This window comes from Plodia interpunctella, chromosome 12 (genome assembly GCF_027563975.2).
Source record: "Plodia interpunctella isolate USDA-ARS_2022_Savannah chromosome 12, ilPloInte3.2, whole genome shotgun sequence".
In the NCBI taxonomy this organism is placed as follows: Eukaryota; Metazoa; Arthropoda; class Insecta; order Lepidoptera; family Pyralidae; genus Plodia; species Plodia interpunctella.
The window spans coordinates 3,809,666-3,829,009 of NC_071305.1; the positions used below are offsets into that span (position 1 = coordinate 3,809,666).

At 34.7% G+C, this 19,344-nt stretch overlaps 1 protein-coding gene across 1 annotated transcript in view; it reads right to left on the reverse strand.

Moving 5' to 3' along the window:
• Tis11 (Tis11 zinc finger protein) overlaps nucleotides 1-5,490 on the reverse strand; it is a 37,190-nt gene extending 31,700 nt beyond the window's left edge. Inside the window, exon 1 of the mRNA XM_053752523.2 lies at nucleotides 4,835-5,490. Within this exon, the coding sequence (XP_053608498.1) occupies nucleotides 4,835-4,894 (60 nt within the window). The 5' untranslated portion in view covers nucleotides 4,895-5,490. The remainder of the gene's footprint in view (nucleotides 1-4,834) is intronic.
• Between the last annotated feature and the right edge of the window lie 13,854 nt (nucleotides 5,491-19,344).

Below are 19,344 nucleotides of genomic sequence, written 5' to 3' on the forward strand. Positions count from 1 at the left end.
AATAATAAATGTTGATACCATATACATTTCGTTAATGTCAGTAATAACAACTTGAATATCGTGAAGTAGCATGTAATAGAAATTGATCACTCAATCTTTTTCTTTATGCTATAATGACCGACTTGAGTGATCAGATCACTATGAGATATCAGCCCCTCTGTAATAATCTGAAACAACTCCGCCTTCTACATTGAGCATGGGTGGGAGTTTTTGCTTTTCTTTCAGCAATAAGGTCACGAAAATGGTGCAGTAGGCTGTGCCAACTTCTGCGGAAGTTTATAACCGCTTTACGACAACAATTTGCCTGCGGATGCAAATACGCCATGCCTTTTTCATTTTATCGGCCCACGTTGTGAGCTATCGCGTCACGTGACAACCACGAGCCATGAAACTACCATGATCCAGCAAGTATAATAACCAATTGCTTGTTCAAAGATTCAATGTTAACGTAGAAACTACACGTGCACTCCTCTAGTCATCAATTAATACAGTAAGATCGTTTCGGCATGTACTGTAAGGTATACGAAGCAGAGGTAAATGAAAGAGTAGGTCAGAATCAACCTTATCAGAACTACCGAGACTATGCGGATCCTGTCGAGTATGTATGAAGAGAATGAGTATGTATACATATAGAGGAAGCGTAGAGAGAAAGCGAGTAAGATTGTCAGGATCTCTGAACAGGCGTTATTATGCGTATGTAATAAAGGTACTACAGATCAACTTACAAATAGACTCGCCTCTTGAAACTAAGAAAATAAGTCGTAATCTTGAGTGAAGCACGTATCACCAAATATATTGTATTGATGTTACCAATTTCGACCAATGATCGTTATTGATCAACGTTAATTTAAACAATGATTCAGTGATCAATGATTCAACTACAGTGAAATCACGGCAGTGTCCTAAATGAAGTCTGTAAAAAATATTTCTAGGATGCGACATTTAATTGTAGTGATGAGAGGCCATATTAAGACAACTGCAACAAGTTACACACAAGACAATTATAATAACGCCAAGTAATGAAACGCATAGGAGCACGAGACAAGAAGTCTTCAAACTTACTCATTACTTGAATACCACTGAATTAAAACAGTGGTTACCTTCAAGTACAGTAAAGATTTTTTTTCATATTTTTGCCTTTTTTTTAGAGTTCCGTACCTCAGAAGGTAAAAACGGTAGCCTTATTTGTAGGATCACTTCGTTGTCAATCTGTCAAGGACATTTTAAGTTGAAAATATCGAATCGTCTACGGTTGCTTTTGGCTGTGAAAATATCAAACTTGGGAGTCTACGCGTTCAAAAGATATGACCAATTAAATTTCATAGGTATTTTGCGTCTTCACAGGGTAACGAAAACCTATAGGGAACACCCTTTTGAACTCATCATGAAATTTGACAATAAGAGCTTTTAATATACATATATACATAACATATAAGCTAATTTTAAGGAAACCTCAGTGCACGAGTCCGACTCGCACTTGACTGGTTTTTTTTAAATCGAGTAATAAATGAAAGGCATAGGTGAGCAATACTGCGGGTTGCATGCAACCGTGGCGACTGCACGCTCCACCGCCCCACGTGATTACACGCCTTACTGACCAACTAACAACCAGCGAAATAGCCACCAACACATCATCAACGCTGAAAATTCCACTCGAATTAATATCGTGCACGAAATAAACTTGAAATATCTTATTTGATCTGCAGAGTCCAGATTGAGCTAAACGAACATCTGTAAAATGCTTTTAAGGGATTCTTTTACGATATCCTATTGCAGATTTCTTCCTAAGAAAATAAAACTACTCCGGGACTTGGATGGAACCAATAGTTCCTGAACAAAAGGGAGATACAGGACAAAGAAGCCTTTATGCAAGAGTTGTACAAAAAATATTTTGAATATAATGGCGAGCGGTTGTATTCGTAAATATAAATAGGATTCAGCAGGTAGAAGGTTGTAGGTGTATTCACTTATTCAACGGTTTTATGGTTGACTTTTTTTTACACCGCTTGCTTACTACCATACAAAAAAGATACGCGAACGATACACCTTTCCAAATTCCCACTGGGGATATGTGGGCTTTAACTGCATAATTTATTTACGTTCCTATAATACCGGTACTTCGAGAGGTTATTAAAATCCTGATTTTTTATAAGGCCATTATGCCGTTAAATGTTTCTTAATGATCGAAATAGGTACTTGAATGAATACCTAAAATTTAGGAATTTAATGAGTGTTTCTTAAAACCTGAGAATGATACTTGTCTAAAATTATTATGTATTTGACGTTATAAACTCGATAGTGTCTATGATCTACGTACCTACCTACATAGTACTTATATCTACTAACCGATCCAAAAAGGCCTCAACCCTGGGCAACAAGTGCCTTTTACGCAAAGAAAAGAGCACAAAAACGCAGCAGGTAGCATACACAGGGGAGCGAGCCATTTATAACTATGTGATTTAGCTAATAGAACCGGTTTTACATCGCACCACGGACAGCCTCCAAAACAGGCTTTGCCAGACGAATGTGATCTTTATTACGATGTTCGTAGATTTGTTTCGGAAAATGAACAGATGAGTAGTATAACTTGAGCCGCATCACTTAAACACGTCTCGTCCACCCCTGCCGAGATTTGAAAAGAAGCAAAACAAAAATGACATGCGAGTGGTACCAGTTTGGTAAGGGAAATATTTAAAAACTTCTGCTGTAATTGTATGTCCTAGTACGTTTCACAAATAAGATAAATAAACAACAAAAAACAACATGAGCAATATCTACATATAAGATAACTCATAATTACCTAACTATCTACCTATTCATTTTTTTATCTGCAAGTACTGGAAGTGTTTGTGTTTATCAAGAAAATTGTACATTTTAGAAAAATGAAATCTAATTTAGCGGAAATGTATGAAAATATCTCTGTAGCGAGTCTCCGTCAATAGGTAGGCAATGTCAAACTAGGTGACCGCAACTGGTTTTATTATTTTAGGTGATAGGTAACTACACAAATAGTTTGGCAGTAATAAATACAACTCCAGTACTAGTCGCTGTACTTAGTTAAATACCTAGATCCTATTTAGGAAACCTATCTACACTACATCCACATCATTCTGGAGTTTGGATGGACCGAGGCGGTGGTTGATATTCTGTCCGTACATGGAATAGGTACCTATGTGAACTTTAGCGCAAAGGCATGTTTCTTAAATAATTTTGATGCCGCTTCAAAACTAATGATTTGGCGATTGATTTCCAGAGAAAGATACAGAATAAATATATCATTATCGAGTAACGACTAGCTAGAATTAAGTAGTACCTACCTGGTAACTATAAATATATTGAATTGATGGCTTGCATTGGATAAACTTACCTTGAATTGGGTACTGCCGTTCAACTCAAGCTGTGATTGTTAGTAGGTAGGTACTAAGTAGTACCTACGTTTTAAATAAATATTGATCCGATCATAAAAATATAGATGAAACCATTTTTTAAAAATGAATTTCTTATTAGAAAAGAGAAACAATTATTAGCGCAAAATTATTTTAGGTTCAATCAAGATTATAAAGTGTCTTTGAAGTACGTAGGTAGGTATGAAATCCGTATTCTCTATGACGAAGTGTCACATCACTTGACATGACATACATAGAATTATTTTTAATACTCGAAAACGAAGAAACCACCTATCTACCTACTTACTATTGATACCTAGTCATGTTGATGTTTCAATAGTTGTGAATGCAGGCGACAAATTTTTTGTTTTCAGAAATTTTAGTAGGTATCTACCCCGAAAATTTCCGGGGATTTATTGAAGAAATCCTCAACGGAAATTTTCTGAGGAATTTCTCGATAATTTCCGGTTCCTTCCTCTTGACCCCCATCTTGTTTACCCACCACATGACAACGCACGAGAAATTGTTTTCCTTCTGACCCCCAATAGGGAGAATAGAAATATTCTGGGCACATATAGTTATAAGAACAAATGTTCTTACCTATTTTATTGTAGCTATACTTCATTGATCATTTATTCGGGGGTAACAAGATTTCCTGTTCGTCCCCATTGAAGCAAAAACATGGGGGACGAGAGAAATAGGTAGATTACCTAATACGAGAATATTTTTCTAATCGATACCGTGCATTCTCTGCAACAGTCTAAGCTAACTTATTTTTTTGCTTTATGGCTATACCTACCTAAATAAGTTATCGGTAGGTACAGTCAACAGCACATCAAGTTACCCTGCATGAACCTCTAAGGCACGGTAATAGCGGCGAGATTGCTATGAATTTGGGTTAATGAGTTGTTGACTGTACCTACTTGATCAAAATACTGATGCTGGGTCGTGTCGTACTTGGGTGGAATAGGTAGTCCTCCCGATCTCTAGATCATATGGCAAGTAGATACCTACCTAAGGCAGTAGAAACTGAAAACTCCTTGTATAAGTACCTATACCTATATTTACTTACTGGTTTTTATTTTACTTGTTCAATTAATCTATAGGTAAGTTCATACCTATAACCATACACCACTCTAAGCTGAAGTCTATAGGTAAGCAAACCATAGCCAAACTTTATAGACCACTGACATTAGTAGTTGTTTATGTTTATCGAAGTTACAAATAGATATAAATAAAGGTAGATACCTACCAGAAGGAAGTGACTAGGTACCTACGTTTTTGATTCCAGTGTGACGGTTTTTTTCTTCTATTATGTAGGTAGGTACCTACCTATTTATTTAATCAACTTTTGTGGTGGTGAAGTGAAGATAATGAATGTATGTAGTTAATTGCGAAATATCTGGGATTAAATGAGGGTGATATTGAGAAACAAAAATAATAAATACCTTCAGAAACAGATCATCGAAGCCGTACAGCGCAGACTGATGCATTATGGCAGTAGACATTATGTAAAACAATTCGACACTTAATCCAGGGTGTTTGATGTTTGTTCTTCTATTTTATATTCAGCAAAATGATCCACTGAAGCACGAATGTGAAAGGGACGACGAACTCACTATAATTTTGGTTTTGTTAAAGGTCCAAGATGATTTTACGAGAATTTGAAAACGTTTATGATAACAATTTTGGTAAAATCGATGCTTTTTTGTTTTTCGTTTCTTGATTCGGTCCAAACTAGTTGGCCGAGGACGAATAGATACACGACGTTGCCCGATTAGTATTTTTTTGAACACAATTTCGCAATTGTTGCGAAAATGTACAAAACAGTCCTTTGTTTTCGAAATGTTCTTCACTTTTGGTTTTCGCGTCTATACGGAAATTCACAATTTTGGTCAAAATTTTGCGCGAGCCGCATAAACGTTAGAATAGTAAATACTTTTACTCGACTGTATACTCCAAACCGTTTGAAAATTCTGGTCGTATAAATCGCAAAATAAAAATATGTATCGCAGAGTTAACGTCCGCGCAAGACGCACCACACGATCATTCCGTATCACGCTTAGTCGCGCACTGAGCCGAGTTGAACTATTGTATTCGTCGCGTTCGCCCGTTCGACTCGACCGGCGAGCGCGGGTTAGGTAGCGGGCCGGGCGGGCGGGTGTATTTTGTTTTCAAATCAAACAGCACGCACTCGATGTTTTGGACCAAGAATCGATTTACGATATCCAATCGGAATCGGTCCATAGATTATTTTATTAAAATGATCTAAGAAAATAATCGAGGTGATTCAAAGCCAAAGGGTTGGCTTTTTGATAGTACCTACCTATATTTATTTTTAGAAGCATTTAGATTAGGCCCATTTTCATGTCAAATTTTAAATTTAGTTTTACTCAAAGCGACGAACTAATCATTTTGAAACGATCACTGCTCAGAAATACCTACCAAAAGAAACTTATTTTAGTGTTAAGTATGTTAGTCCCTCCCTTCCCTATTAGTAATGCAGTAGGTACCTACCAACATGGTCGAAAAGTTATTTTTTATCCCTTCTTAATCTCGCATAATTTGAATGGGTGTGTACGCTATGTACTTATGCGACTAGTTTTATTTTTGTATTGATAATCAATCTCATGTTGGACCCGGGTGAACATCTAGGCAACGATCAATAAAGGCAAAATTTATTAATTTAATTTTCAGTGAACCGTAGGTACCTACGTTCATAATCATATTATACTTATTAAAAATAGTAAGTTTCGCAGTTAAAACTAACAGCGAATTAAAAATATTACATTATAATACTGTGGTAGGAATTATGATATTATTATACATATTGTTATATGGCGCCCCTTTAATATCATAATTGGCATAAGGGCAATTTTTAACTAGGGCCGCCACTGTTGTTTTGTATGAAAGTTAAATAATATCGGTTATCATATACCTATATACCTACTTAATATAACGTTATGGTAAATTAAAATTTGAGGTTCTCCTCGAATTATATTGTTCCAAATAATGTTATATCGCCCATGTAACTTTTAAATTCGTTATTCAACAATAAAATGTTACAAAATAGTAGGTACCCAATAGTAGATACTTAGTGTAGATTTCGGCAAGGAAATCCAAAAAAATAAGTGGCTGGAGCGTGGCATAAAAAGTTGCAATTTTAGAGCTGGTTCGGCCGATCGAGATGACCGCCGCCCGCGCCCTCCTCCGCAAGCTTTGGACACAGAAACGAGATTTAGCGTTTTTTAACACAGATCTCATATACTAACAATACCTATATATAATAATAACAGTACCTATTGGAATTTGGGGTGCGGTTCCGCCATAAGACCCATCTTCCCGTGGATGTCGTATGAGTACAGTAAGAAACAAACTGATTTTGCAGCTTGTTTGTTATTATAGGATGAAAGTTACGCCAGGCAAGTGGCGGCGGCCAGTTGTAAAATTACAATCTTCAAAAAATACTTTTCCGAACTATGCGGCGTAGTTGCATGCGAAGATAAGATAGAACGCATACTTATTGGATTTAGTAAATAAGTCGATATTTCTGAAAATCAATCGACTTGAAGATGACAAAAAAATTAAGAAGAAAGCAAAACAAAATATCCCTTTGCCTTTTATGTTACAAAAAATATAGCATGTTTTGGCAGTAATAGCCATAAAATAAATAGCCAACTGTAAATGTGCTAAAAATAAAGTACCTGCCTGCCTATATTATAAAAGAAAACGCTCTGCTTATGATCGTGTAGACGTAACTTGTCTTGTCCGTCCCTCGAGGTTCGAGCCACGAACAACTTTTTATTATGGCATTCGTTCGTTGCAAACCCGTTTGACGGTTTTAGTGTTATGCGCTATGTTGCACACACAAGCTTACGGGAATCGGAATCAGGCTTTTGCCCAACACCCTATATGTCTTATCATTACATAAATTAAATAAATACCTTGTACTTGGTGTAGCAAATTAATACTAATCCACACTAAATATAGTAAATGTTTTTTTTTTCGTTTAACGAAAATTCTTTAACTCAAAAATTTATGTTTCGATTTAGTTGACATTTTTGGACAGAATTTAAACGGTTACATTTATTTACCACAGATCAGTTCACGTCTGTAGGGCTAGTGGTTTAATATGGCGTATGTTTAAAAACATTGAAATAATGTGAATTGAATAGATATTTAACTGCATTTCTCTCTCATAAATAAAGAAGCACTTCTTGTTATAATATAAGTAGTAACTATATATTCGTTAACAAATGAGGCTCTCGTGAGAAAATAGTTGTAAAGTGATATGAAACAGTATCCTTTAGATGTTTAGGGTTCCATATACTATATGTAATCAGTATAGTTACTAAGTATGTATAATAACTAGCTAAGTACAACATTTATAGACAGAAAAATAAAGAACACTGATTTACATTTAAATCAGTGTTCTTTGGCAAAATATATGTGGATCGATTGAGTAATACAGGTAATAGAGGAGATTTAGAGACAAAATCGTATTTCTGCTCTTACAAACTACATATTGTGTATTAGTAGGTAGGACAGTTAATTCAGTTTTTTATACTTATATGTATGTGCCATGGTGATAAGCTAAACATTGTTGTTCCTGTTCCTGAATGTGAGTTCTTTGCTGGTAAAAATCTATGTAGATACATCAGCTAAAACCAAACGATGTCCCTCCGAAATAAAAGTCAAAGGAGCATTACTTAGGCACAATAATTTCAATACGGAACCGTTTTCTACTGAATGATAACAAAAACAATATGCATCTAATACTGGGTCAGTGTCGAATGGCGGTCACGTAGTGCTTACGAAGTTTATGAAATTCAATACAAAATACAATGTGTGCTAACAACCGATAGTACGAGCTGACTTCGCAAAATGTTTTGCGACTATTATTTCCGAGTAACTCTGAGATTGCGTAGGTTTTTATTTGTATTTATTTTGTCTTCGGTCAGTTGGATTGGAACCAATGCACATCTTTATCGATCTTTATTTATAACTAGCATTTGCCCACGGCTTCGCCCGCGTTTAATTCGTATTAACTTATTATTGTGTAATAGCTAAGCAATATGTCGCGATGAAACCTATGCAAGATTTTAAGTTAGACCACCCACTGTACAAATGAGAGAACCACATCAAATTCTATCCAGCAGTTCGCGCGCCGACTAAAGAACCGAACAAACATAGCCCACTTACAGTTTTATTATGTGTATAGATTTTTATTTGCTGGAATAATGCTGCTCATTTGTATAAACTAATTAGTTTGAAAATAATCATCTGTATCGGTACTACTGAACTTGCAGCAGTCTTAACTTTTTGAGATATAATGTTGTTTTTGACCATTAGTCTTTTTTGTGATAATCACAGATTATTGATAAGAATTGTTTTCTTAATCTGTCGCTAAATCCTTAGTATATTGTGGTGTTTTGTTTCGTTAATTAACACAAACGAGTGTGTTACTAATATAAATAAACGTATTATGTTCGTAAGATTGATAGAACTGCCCACAAAACAAAAATAAAACGTTGCTCGTTTCAATGTTTATTGCTTAGTTCCTTCCTACCATTGAAATAAAGATCTATACAATTTCCTTAAAAATAATATTTTAAGGTATTTTACAACTTGCCCTTAAAAAGTTCATAAAACTTTTTCATTAAACAATATTAAAAACAACTAAGATTTGAAAGAATTTTCGTTCATATATTTTTTATTTTGTTCATCTTATGGCAAACAATAAGTTCATCGGTGTGTACCTATTGTACCTAGTTTATTTATTTAACAAAGGAATTGCCCTTAGTCGATGCCTATGAACTCTTTGTAACCAAACCATAACAGTAAGAATTGACTTTAATGTAAATAAATCTTAATAGCCTATCGAAAATTTACTCTAGTCTAAGATTGTTTTCATTTTCTGAATATAATTGTACGCCTATATAAATTCTTATATTGGAATCAATTTAATGTAAAATCTTTAATTACAAACCACTCGGTCTACGAAAGATATTTTTTTTTAACCGTTGTTATGCGACGCCCAATGAGCGTTCAGCCCGGAGCGTCATTGTGGTTACGGCCGGCACTGTGTGTGTAACGAAATCTCGACTATTTGTCCCAAAATTGAGTTATTTTGGTCGGGTCTACCAAACGGATACACCCTTAATGAATAATTACTTTTGTCCGGTCTGATCCACTCTAAAATGTATTAGTCCGGTCTGATCCCCTGCTAGTTTAGTACAGTCAAGAAGAAAACTGTTGTTGCTGGTTGTTATCTTCAGACATTCTAAAACAAAAAAGGGACGGTAAATATTTACTATCGAATATATTGTGAATTTTTAAATATTTTTTTTTTCAGGAACTAAACATTCTAATGAAGATTATAAGCGTATGATTTAGCGTATGAGTGAGCGTAGCCGACAATTTAATATACCAGATCAAAAATATTATCCAGTACAGGTATTTCTTACAGACTGTACCAAAAATATGGTTGTGGGTCCGACTGGAATACAATATTTAATAATTTATTCAGATCCTGGTGGAATCAGAAAGGAATATTTAGTTATCAGATTTTGGGGATCACACCGGAATGTACCCAAGAGTCAAGAGTTACGATATTGCATCAATTCGAATAGGTATATGTATTTTATAATATGTAATCATACCAAAATTTATCAATATTTTTCTATTTCTTTTCTATTCAATACGATTCCCATTACGTATGTATAATTATTATCTACATTTCTCTATGAAACTATTTCCAAAATCATCTAATTATGTTATAGATGTGATCGCGTCGAGTACTTAATATACTTTATTTATTCTGCAACAGAGCAATAGTTTGACATACTTTGTTCGTGATCATGTGTCATGCGACCATAAGGTAGGTACAATGACCATAACATATCTCACAGTGACGAAGACGTTATTAACATTTGAAAACAATTGACAACTTAATTAATGATGATTACAAGTATATATTAATAACTGGCAGAATAGGAAGGAACCCATATTAAAAAGTGAAGTAAATAATGACACTTCAGCTGAACAAGTCAACAACGCGGTTGTTTATGTAACGATAAATGTAATAATGTAGTTTTTGCACCATTTCTAGTTGCATAATACAACTGCAGGTAATAGCCGATCGAATGCGGGCGCGGATGCAACTTATCTATGGACTTTCGGAATGTTTCTGCATTGCACCATGTTTTAACTTTAATTTCATAGCATAGTTACCTACATTCCTGAATTTTATTAGAAATTTTTCACTGTATTACTAGAATACATAGTGAATAATAACTTGAGTTGAGGTAGTAAGATTTTTAGGATCGTGGTACAAGTGAAGATCTCTAGTCTGTGAGCCTGTGGCAAATTCCCCCCATTACAATACTTCTGGATGTGCAAAAAGGTCATCTGTGTGCACAGGTCCTTCACTACATTAGAGTTCTGGTAGCCCTTTAGAGCAGCCCGTAGAATTTTGCCGTCATGCCACACTATTGTTACGCTAATAATCTAGAGGTGTACCTAAACGCTTCAGAAATCTCCTACATAAAAGGTAATGTTGTGTAAAAGTCATTCAGCTTAGGTGTTTATTTCATAAGGTATACTAAAAGTGCTTAGTATTCTTTTGATAATAGTTGTTCGATAAATAAGCGGTAATGGTTATCACCTTTTTCCTGATAAGAGATTGTCTATCAACCACCTCTCATATTCATATCAGACCTCGGCCACAAGCCAATGGACTAGTGTTGACAGGCTTTTTAACATCAGTACAGCTAAATTCTCACAATATAATTTAGGACACAGACACCATACAAAATATTTATTGTGAAAAAAATACATAATGTTTGCCGGTTTATTTGTATGTGCGAGGAATATATTTTTATAGGTGAATTATAAGTACTAAGATTTCTTTGGATACATTTATTTCGTCATACAAATCTATTATGAAATTTTTATTGTGTTTTAACCCTATATACATATAATATAAATTGCGTAAATTGCATTATGGTATGTTGATATTTACTCAAAGAGATTTATGAACAGAACTGATAGCCCTTTAAAAATAAAAGTTTTTGCACTGGAATTTCCAATTTCAGGTTTAGATGCTACAACGAGCACCAAACTTTTAAAATTGTTTTCTTTTTGATATACCTATCATTTAAAATTACTTAACAGACAATATGTATATTTAAAACATCCTTTATTATCTCCTTGTTACCCTGTTGAAGACCGGCCCTTAGTGAATACAGCTTTATATGCCACCTTCCCTTTATGGTGTAAGTATAATTTCAAAAGGGCACTCCGCTGGATCACCTCGCGTCTCGACCTTAGCTCACTACCGGGTTGTATGACTCGTATGAAACATTAACCATGTGTATGAATAGATTTACATGGAAAGAACGAAAGGCCGAATGCAACTCGCCTCGAACGGGAAGCTCTTTCGCAGTTTCCTGATGTTGTCTACCAATTAAGGACAGTGTGAATGATAATGACCTTCGATTTATACATTACTCTTTAAATAATACTAGAATAATATAAACAAAATTGATAATTACAATATTATTACCGGTATTGTGCAAATCAAGCCGAATCTGTGTCAAGTTTTGAAATGTTTAATGTTACAAAATTGATTTACGTTTACCCAGAACCAGTAAGTCACTGCTGGACAAAAGCCTTCCTTAATTTTCTGCGCTTATCTCTGTCATCTATCTGTGTTCTGTCTTTTCTCTCCAGTTCTTATGAATTCATCAGATCATTCGTCTTTTTTTCTATTTTGGTTAACTTTTGCATGCGGCTCACGTGACCCTCCCAATTCCATAATCCCATTTCAATTTGCATTTATACTAGAAATGATTATTTATAATTGTATGCCATTTTCAAAAATCGTAAATTTACGTCACCGAGTGAAATCCTCAAGGAAGATGTAGAAAAACGGGAAGACTTGGAACGCATTGAAATGGTCTGATTTTAGAAAAAAGTTTGGGAGAGATTTTTTCATATAAGTGGAACAATCGGTTAACAACAAAACTTAAATATGAATTGTATTAAGTCTAATGCTAACTAAGATGTTGAGGAGTAGATTCCAGGCTTATCTCGAACCGTGTCGTCCTCTAATTAAACGTAGACCACTGGCATACTTACCGCGATTGAGTAACAGTAATTGCTCTTGAATTACAAAACCGTCGTACCATATTCGTGTACCAAACCGTGCCACCACCACCAGTAATACCACGCACTCAACAGTAGAGTTGATTATAAAAAATCTGTATTTTTATAACGCGCCAGTGCTTCTAAAATTGAATTAAGAATAATTTTATTCTTAATTCAAATTATTTCTGAAGTTGTTGTATTTGTTGTTGTGAACAATTACTTAGTAACTTGTATTACTTAACTCAAACGAAAAATCTTTTGGACCGATTGTTATAAAATTTGGTACACGGGTAGAATATTACTTGAAATAACACATAGGGTTCTTTTTTCCCGAAATTATCACGGGAGCAAAGCCCCGGAGCGCAGCTAGTACATAACGTAAATAGTAGTGTGAGGTAAATAAACAGCATTATTCAATAACCGATTTCATAATGTTATGCACTATTGATGATTCATTTGTTTCATTAGAGTGCCGGAACTACAATACACAATGGTTCCTGGGCTGTAACATTTTGATGATGTTATGTACGTTAGTTTCCAACTCTAGCTGTGTTAGGTTAGGCTTAGAACTAACATCTAGACTTGCCCACGGAACAGAAACAGAAGAAATAAACCACTGTAAACTACTATATAGACTACTGGTTACGCCCCGGGCATCGTTTCTCGTAGGAATTTTAGAATAATTTGTATATGTTCCAGGTTATACCCGTGTATCTAATTTAATAACAATCCGTCCAGTAGATTTTGGGTAAAAAGAGTAACAAACATACTTCTCACAAACTGTCGTATTTATAATATTAGTAGGACTATATTTTGTGGCAAAGAAATTATTTATGATTGAATAACACTTATGAAAATAACCACAAGCACTAGTTCGCACGGGCGCTTTTTATAAAGTTCTAAGTATTGAATATACGATAGGTTGATTGCTGTGGTTGATTTTATGCTGATGACGAAAGCTCAATGTGCTAGCTTTTTTAAATCGCCCGTGCAAATAAGTTACAATTAGTTAGAGGCAGGGTTTGCAGGGCTGACCGGCTGAGTATGACCTGGGTTCGCTCGAATCAAATCAAAATTCAGTAATTAGACCTTCACAGGAACTTTTACACGTCATACTTATTCGAAATAGTATTAAAAAAATTAATGTATATTCTTTTCTTAGTTATATTAGAAACATTCACAATAAAGTACATACTCAAAATGTATACGGAAATATATTATGATTGTGATCGAGTGTTGATGAAAAATATCAATGATCTAAAAATATCTTCGGAGCGAGTTGGTTGCGGGTTGAAAGTGAACTAAATGTTATCTTTCTTTTTAATACTGTGTAATAAAAATTACAAGTAAAATGTTAACAAAATAAAAATGACATAAATACCTCTTTCTAATCTTCACGTTATTTTTGTTTTGTTCACACTTGTTTTGAAACAGTTTAGAGCCAATCTTTTAACAATTCCAATGACTACAATAACTTTTCGGCATGATTTTCAAGGATGCCTTATTTAGGTCCGGACTTCCACATCATACTATAAATGATCCAATTCAACAAGTAAGTGCTTGTCTGAGCCGAGTGACCACGTAAATCAATTTATGTGTTGTCGCTACCGTAATAGGAAGGCAATTTATTGGGTAATTTATTGTTTCCAGAAAATTATTATGAACAAGATGGCATTGATTAAAATTGAAAGGAAATATATTTTGTAATTAAGTTACTTAACATGTCAGGTAACGATATTTTCTGAAATTTAATTTAAGAAAAATAATGTACAGTGTACCCTAAGATAAATTTGCCTGTAAACGTGTTGTTTACATAATTTTTGTAAACAACTTTATCTGTATGACTATGTTTGCAGGTTACCTACCAACAATTTCATACTTTTAATATCGTGTTGTCTACACGAGTATTTTAAATGGCTTCAATAAAACCAAGAAGACTATATCCAGTCTGGTCGGCTTACCGGATTCAGTTTGACGACACACCTGGCAAATTATAATGAATATTGCAATAAAAATAGGACAATATGTAGGCTATTTCCAATTACCAGTTCTTGTCATGTGCGATTAAGATACACTATGACTAGTTTGTTGAATTAAATTAATAAATGGGCTCGTAGCCCGCCCCTGAGCAGAAGATTTTTCTGATTGGTCTCTTCGTCTGTTTGTAGATGATAATGATCATATAACTTTAGACAGATCTCAAGACTCTATAGTCTTGAGATCTGTCTTGAGAAGTTGTGGGTAAGTATACTTAGCCCTACGACTATTCGTAGGGCTAAGTATACTTACCCACAACTTCTTCAGCGTAAAATAATTACATCTGACAGTGTAATTATATTTTTTTTACCCACGCCAGATTATTAATTTATAAGACTAATATTTTTTTTAATGCTAATTACATGCATTTTGCGTAACTAAATAGGTATTCGAGTATATCCGTTGTAGTCTCGTTACAGTGATATGAGCCGTTGTACCAGGAATCGGGGCTTTATCTAAAGTAAACAGTTTATTTCAATAAGCTTTAGGTATTATGGACGGACCTTACAATTAACTTAAACGAACAAACGTTATGAGTCAACTATTAAAAAAAAATGGGGTTATCTAATTGTGTGTAAAAATATGAGAGTGGAAAACTTTGTTTTTCATTCATAAATGTTTAATTTTATTTCAAAGAGTGACTGGCACAATTTTTTAATGTTTTTGCTTAGTTATCATACTTACTAAATTATCAAATTATGTCACCATGTATGAAACAAGAGAACTTGTTTTTTCAGTGGCAATAATAATTAGACCGTTATAATTTCATAATCATAAGACAGTAAAAATTAAGTGACCTATATATACGACTTGAAATGACGACAACGATTATGAAATTCAACTTAAAACAAACACAATTTTTTAACGAAATAGTTGTGCAATCCATAAAATATTTTCAATCAGTTTCATCATATAATCGATTGACTCTGTATAGCTCGGAGAAACAAAGGTGGAGGTTGAGACTGGTCGTCTATCGCAAATCGATCACAAGGAAGTGGACCGGTTTTCCTGTCTGCCTCATAACGCCCTGTCGTGTTGCCGAAGTAATACTGTAAATTAAAAATACTACGGATCTGCTCAACATCATTAATCTGCACTAACATTACCAATTATCGTCATTGACAGCAAAATTGCTGCTTTTGATAGAATCAAACTTCAAACTGGTTTCGGGCTGGTCTTGTGAAAACCGGGAGCTTCTCTCTTTCGTTTAAACATTTTCCCGGTTTCTTCCTCATTAAATAATAAATCCATTTTGAATCTAAAAAAAAGAAAACGGTGTATAAATCCCAGTATGAAACAGTATGAAATGGAACTCTATGAAGCTGTAATAGTGGAGAATTTGCAATAAAGTATACTTCCGTAGCGTACAAATGTAATACCTTGTGGGGATAGAAAAGATCAGTAGTTCTGAGTTAGAAACGATATGGTCTGCGGACCGTAGCTTTATATGCCAGCTTTGGACGTCTTCCTAAGTACCTAGAGCTTTACAATTTATGGTCGGTTGCCCAAAGTAGCTTGACAGGTACAACTTCAGTGGCTTCAGCATTGTTACTCTGTCTTGCTGGTGTCTTAACAATTACACCACCACACAGCATTAATTTGCCCTTAAAAGGTGCAAAGGCTTACACTGGTTTTATGCAGCTTTAATTTTCAGTTTTTAGTGTAAATATGCACTGATTTTCAAGAAGTTCGTTTATGGCTAGTAATACTATTTGAGGTGTTAACCTTACGTACCACCATTATTTTATAATATTCGCTATTTATTACAAAGCCAACAGTTACAACTAGGAAGTGAGCTCACATGCAGAGATGGGTTTACGCGGGCGCTAACTGGACGTCAACGTTCTTGCCCGGGCGTAAATCATACTGAAAAATTATTTACGCCTGCGCGTAAACCGGGCGTAAACTCATCTCGGCTCACATGACATGTCTGGTTTTATCAATATGTTCATTGTTGCGAGTGCTCGATTTATTCTCTCCTGATAACGTAATGGGTCGACTGTTTAAAATTGTTTTAATTGCTTTGGTAACCTCGCTGGTCGATTGCCACCCACGAATAAATAGGTACGGTGTTGGTACATCTCTGAGTATGAACTAAATTTTAGACAGATAAATAACATTTGAGAGTGTCACCAAATAGGTATTAGAAACGGGACAAGGAAGAAAGAGTATAAAAATAGCGACACTTATTACAGAAAAGTAGCGTCTGTCTTTGTAGCTGTCTGTTTTAATGATTCAGTAAGTTCTAGTTGCTTCAATAAAGTCATAACCATGTAACGCGTCATTTTATACTTTATTTTTACCTACTGTCCTTATATAGTCTTCTAGTTTACTCAATAAGAATCATTAGAATCATGTCCAGAGCGTGACAAGATATTGTACAAGTAATGAAACTGCCAGACGTTTATTATTGAATCGTAGAAGCACTTTAAATGCACCTGTGTAAAGTGGCTTCGAACGACTACGTGATACTTAACTGCACCATTTCGCTACTTGGGCTCCGGCAGTAAAATAACTACAAGATGGCTAGCCGTTTATGCTAAATAGTGCTTGTACAACACAAGTCCTATGTTTCATAATAAAATTGAAATATGTCCTTGTCCATTTATTTTATTAAAGCATGTTATCTTTTTTTTAGAATATAACATTATTGGGTCTAACATTAATGAGTAAATCTAGGAAATTATTATCTGTCAATAACGTGAAGAAAATACCTGAAGGCGCTGTGTCCTCTGGGTGTTTATCAACCAGTCTTGACTATTCTATTTGGTATTTCAGTGGCAAAAATGTAGTTCGTTAAAATCCGTTTTCGTCTCTATATTGACCGATTGTAAGTAATAAGTTTGCTTGCGATTTTATAAGTCATTTTATCAGTCAAACTCCTGCGCATTACAGTGTTACATTACAACGCCGACTCCGAAGGACCTAATCGAAAGGCGAGTCTCGAATTATAACAGCGTACTAATTTGAATAATGAACAATGTTATCCTGCCGACCGGTTTGATCACGCGACTGCAAAATAAGAAAGATACAGAAATGACACTGACATTCGTATTACGCCCCCCGCCCCCCCGCTGCGTCCCGTTTAGACAGTCGTCGAAAAGTTCACGTAATGTATGCGGTTTTATTTCACAATCACAAGTGACGTTTAGAATTAATACTAATAATGATACTCAGCATTCGTACTTTCTCCCAATTTATCTGCACATGCATTTTCCAACGCTTAACGGCTGCGATAGCAATCGGGAAATACTCAAATAATCTATATGTATTTTTGTCAGATTCTGAGTCTTAAATTGTATTGGATGTTACTCAAAGACAGAACAAAAGCACTTTCCTTGAAAATGGGTAAAAAAATTAATAAGTGAACTATGTAGCTACTCTTTTATGTCATTTATAATTTTTAAGGTAACAGCGTCGTCGCCCGCGCAGTCTCTTAACGGACCGAGTTTGCGATAAACCCGGTTTTACTTGCGGTGCGGTCAGAGAGAAAATATAAAGATCAAAATGTCCGCCTTTTAACCCCTTTCAAACACATTAATTCGAAACTGGACGAATGAAATAATTCTATTTAGTTTTGGTTCATCTCGCGCTGAATCCTGCCTTGCTCAAATACTCAAAGTAAATATTTTACTACTAATTAGACTCGACCGGTTGTTAGATATTTATATCTTCAATGTTTATTCATGTTTCCCACCTCGGCAAAGTAAACAACAAAATTGTGAATTTTGAATATTTCAATTTTCTTTTGACAAGTTCTAGGAGAATCGTAAATTAAATACCGAACAGCTAGATATCTACAGGTAGAGAGAAAATAAAAATAGAAACTGTAGGTACGCCACTTCCTTAAAATTAATTTTAATGAAGATTCAGGTTTTAGTAAGATGTAAAACAACACAGGTAAAAGTCACTCGTAAGGGTGGCTTGTCAAGTGGACATACATCCATAATAAAGTGTCAATCGTTAAAGTCTACATTACTTAATTTATTATTGTTATATTTAACGATTATTTACATCAAAGTACACAATAAATCTCACTTCTGGAACCTTCTGGATATTTTTATGCGAATGAGACATAAATTAAGAAGGGGCGCCAAACATTAATATAGGTACTTGAGATGAGTTAGCTTCCCATTTGTAAATTTTATATTTACCCTGTTATGTTGTGTACATTTAAATAGATGAATACATTCATCAAATTAAAACTAAGTAGGTATTCTGTTTTGATTCGCTCTGATAATTTAATAATGTTTTCAACATCAATTAACTTATTTTCATTTCCTCCATTACGCGTGCATTTTGTGTTGTACGATATTTTATGGGATGCCACATCTTGGGATAATATATTTAATTTATTTATGATCCCAAACACAAGACTAGTTGAGTCGACTAGACACCGATTCATCATCGGCTGTTTTTTTGAAGACGCCCGAGACGCAGTTACATAATTTAAAACAAAAGGGTCACCCAAAAAACGAAACCCGCTTGGGTCGACGGAACAAAGAATCGCCAAGTTGTGTATTTGAGGCCGGCCCAGCTGGGCCTAAAATATCAATATTGCAGAACTAGCCAATATGGCGATATAGAACTTAATTAATAATAATTAATTTTAAATTTGTGTATCTATTGGAATGACTCTTTAAAACATCACGTGTTTTGTAAATGTAAATAAAATAGCAGGAAAATAGGTAACTTCGATAACCAAATATTTTTTACTTCAATGGCTCAACCAGAAAGGTCCCAACATTCTTTACCAACTAGTTATGTACTT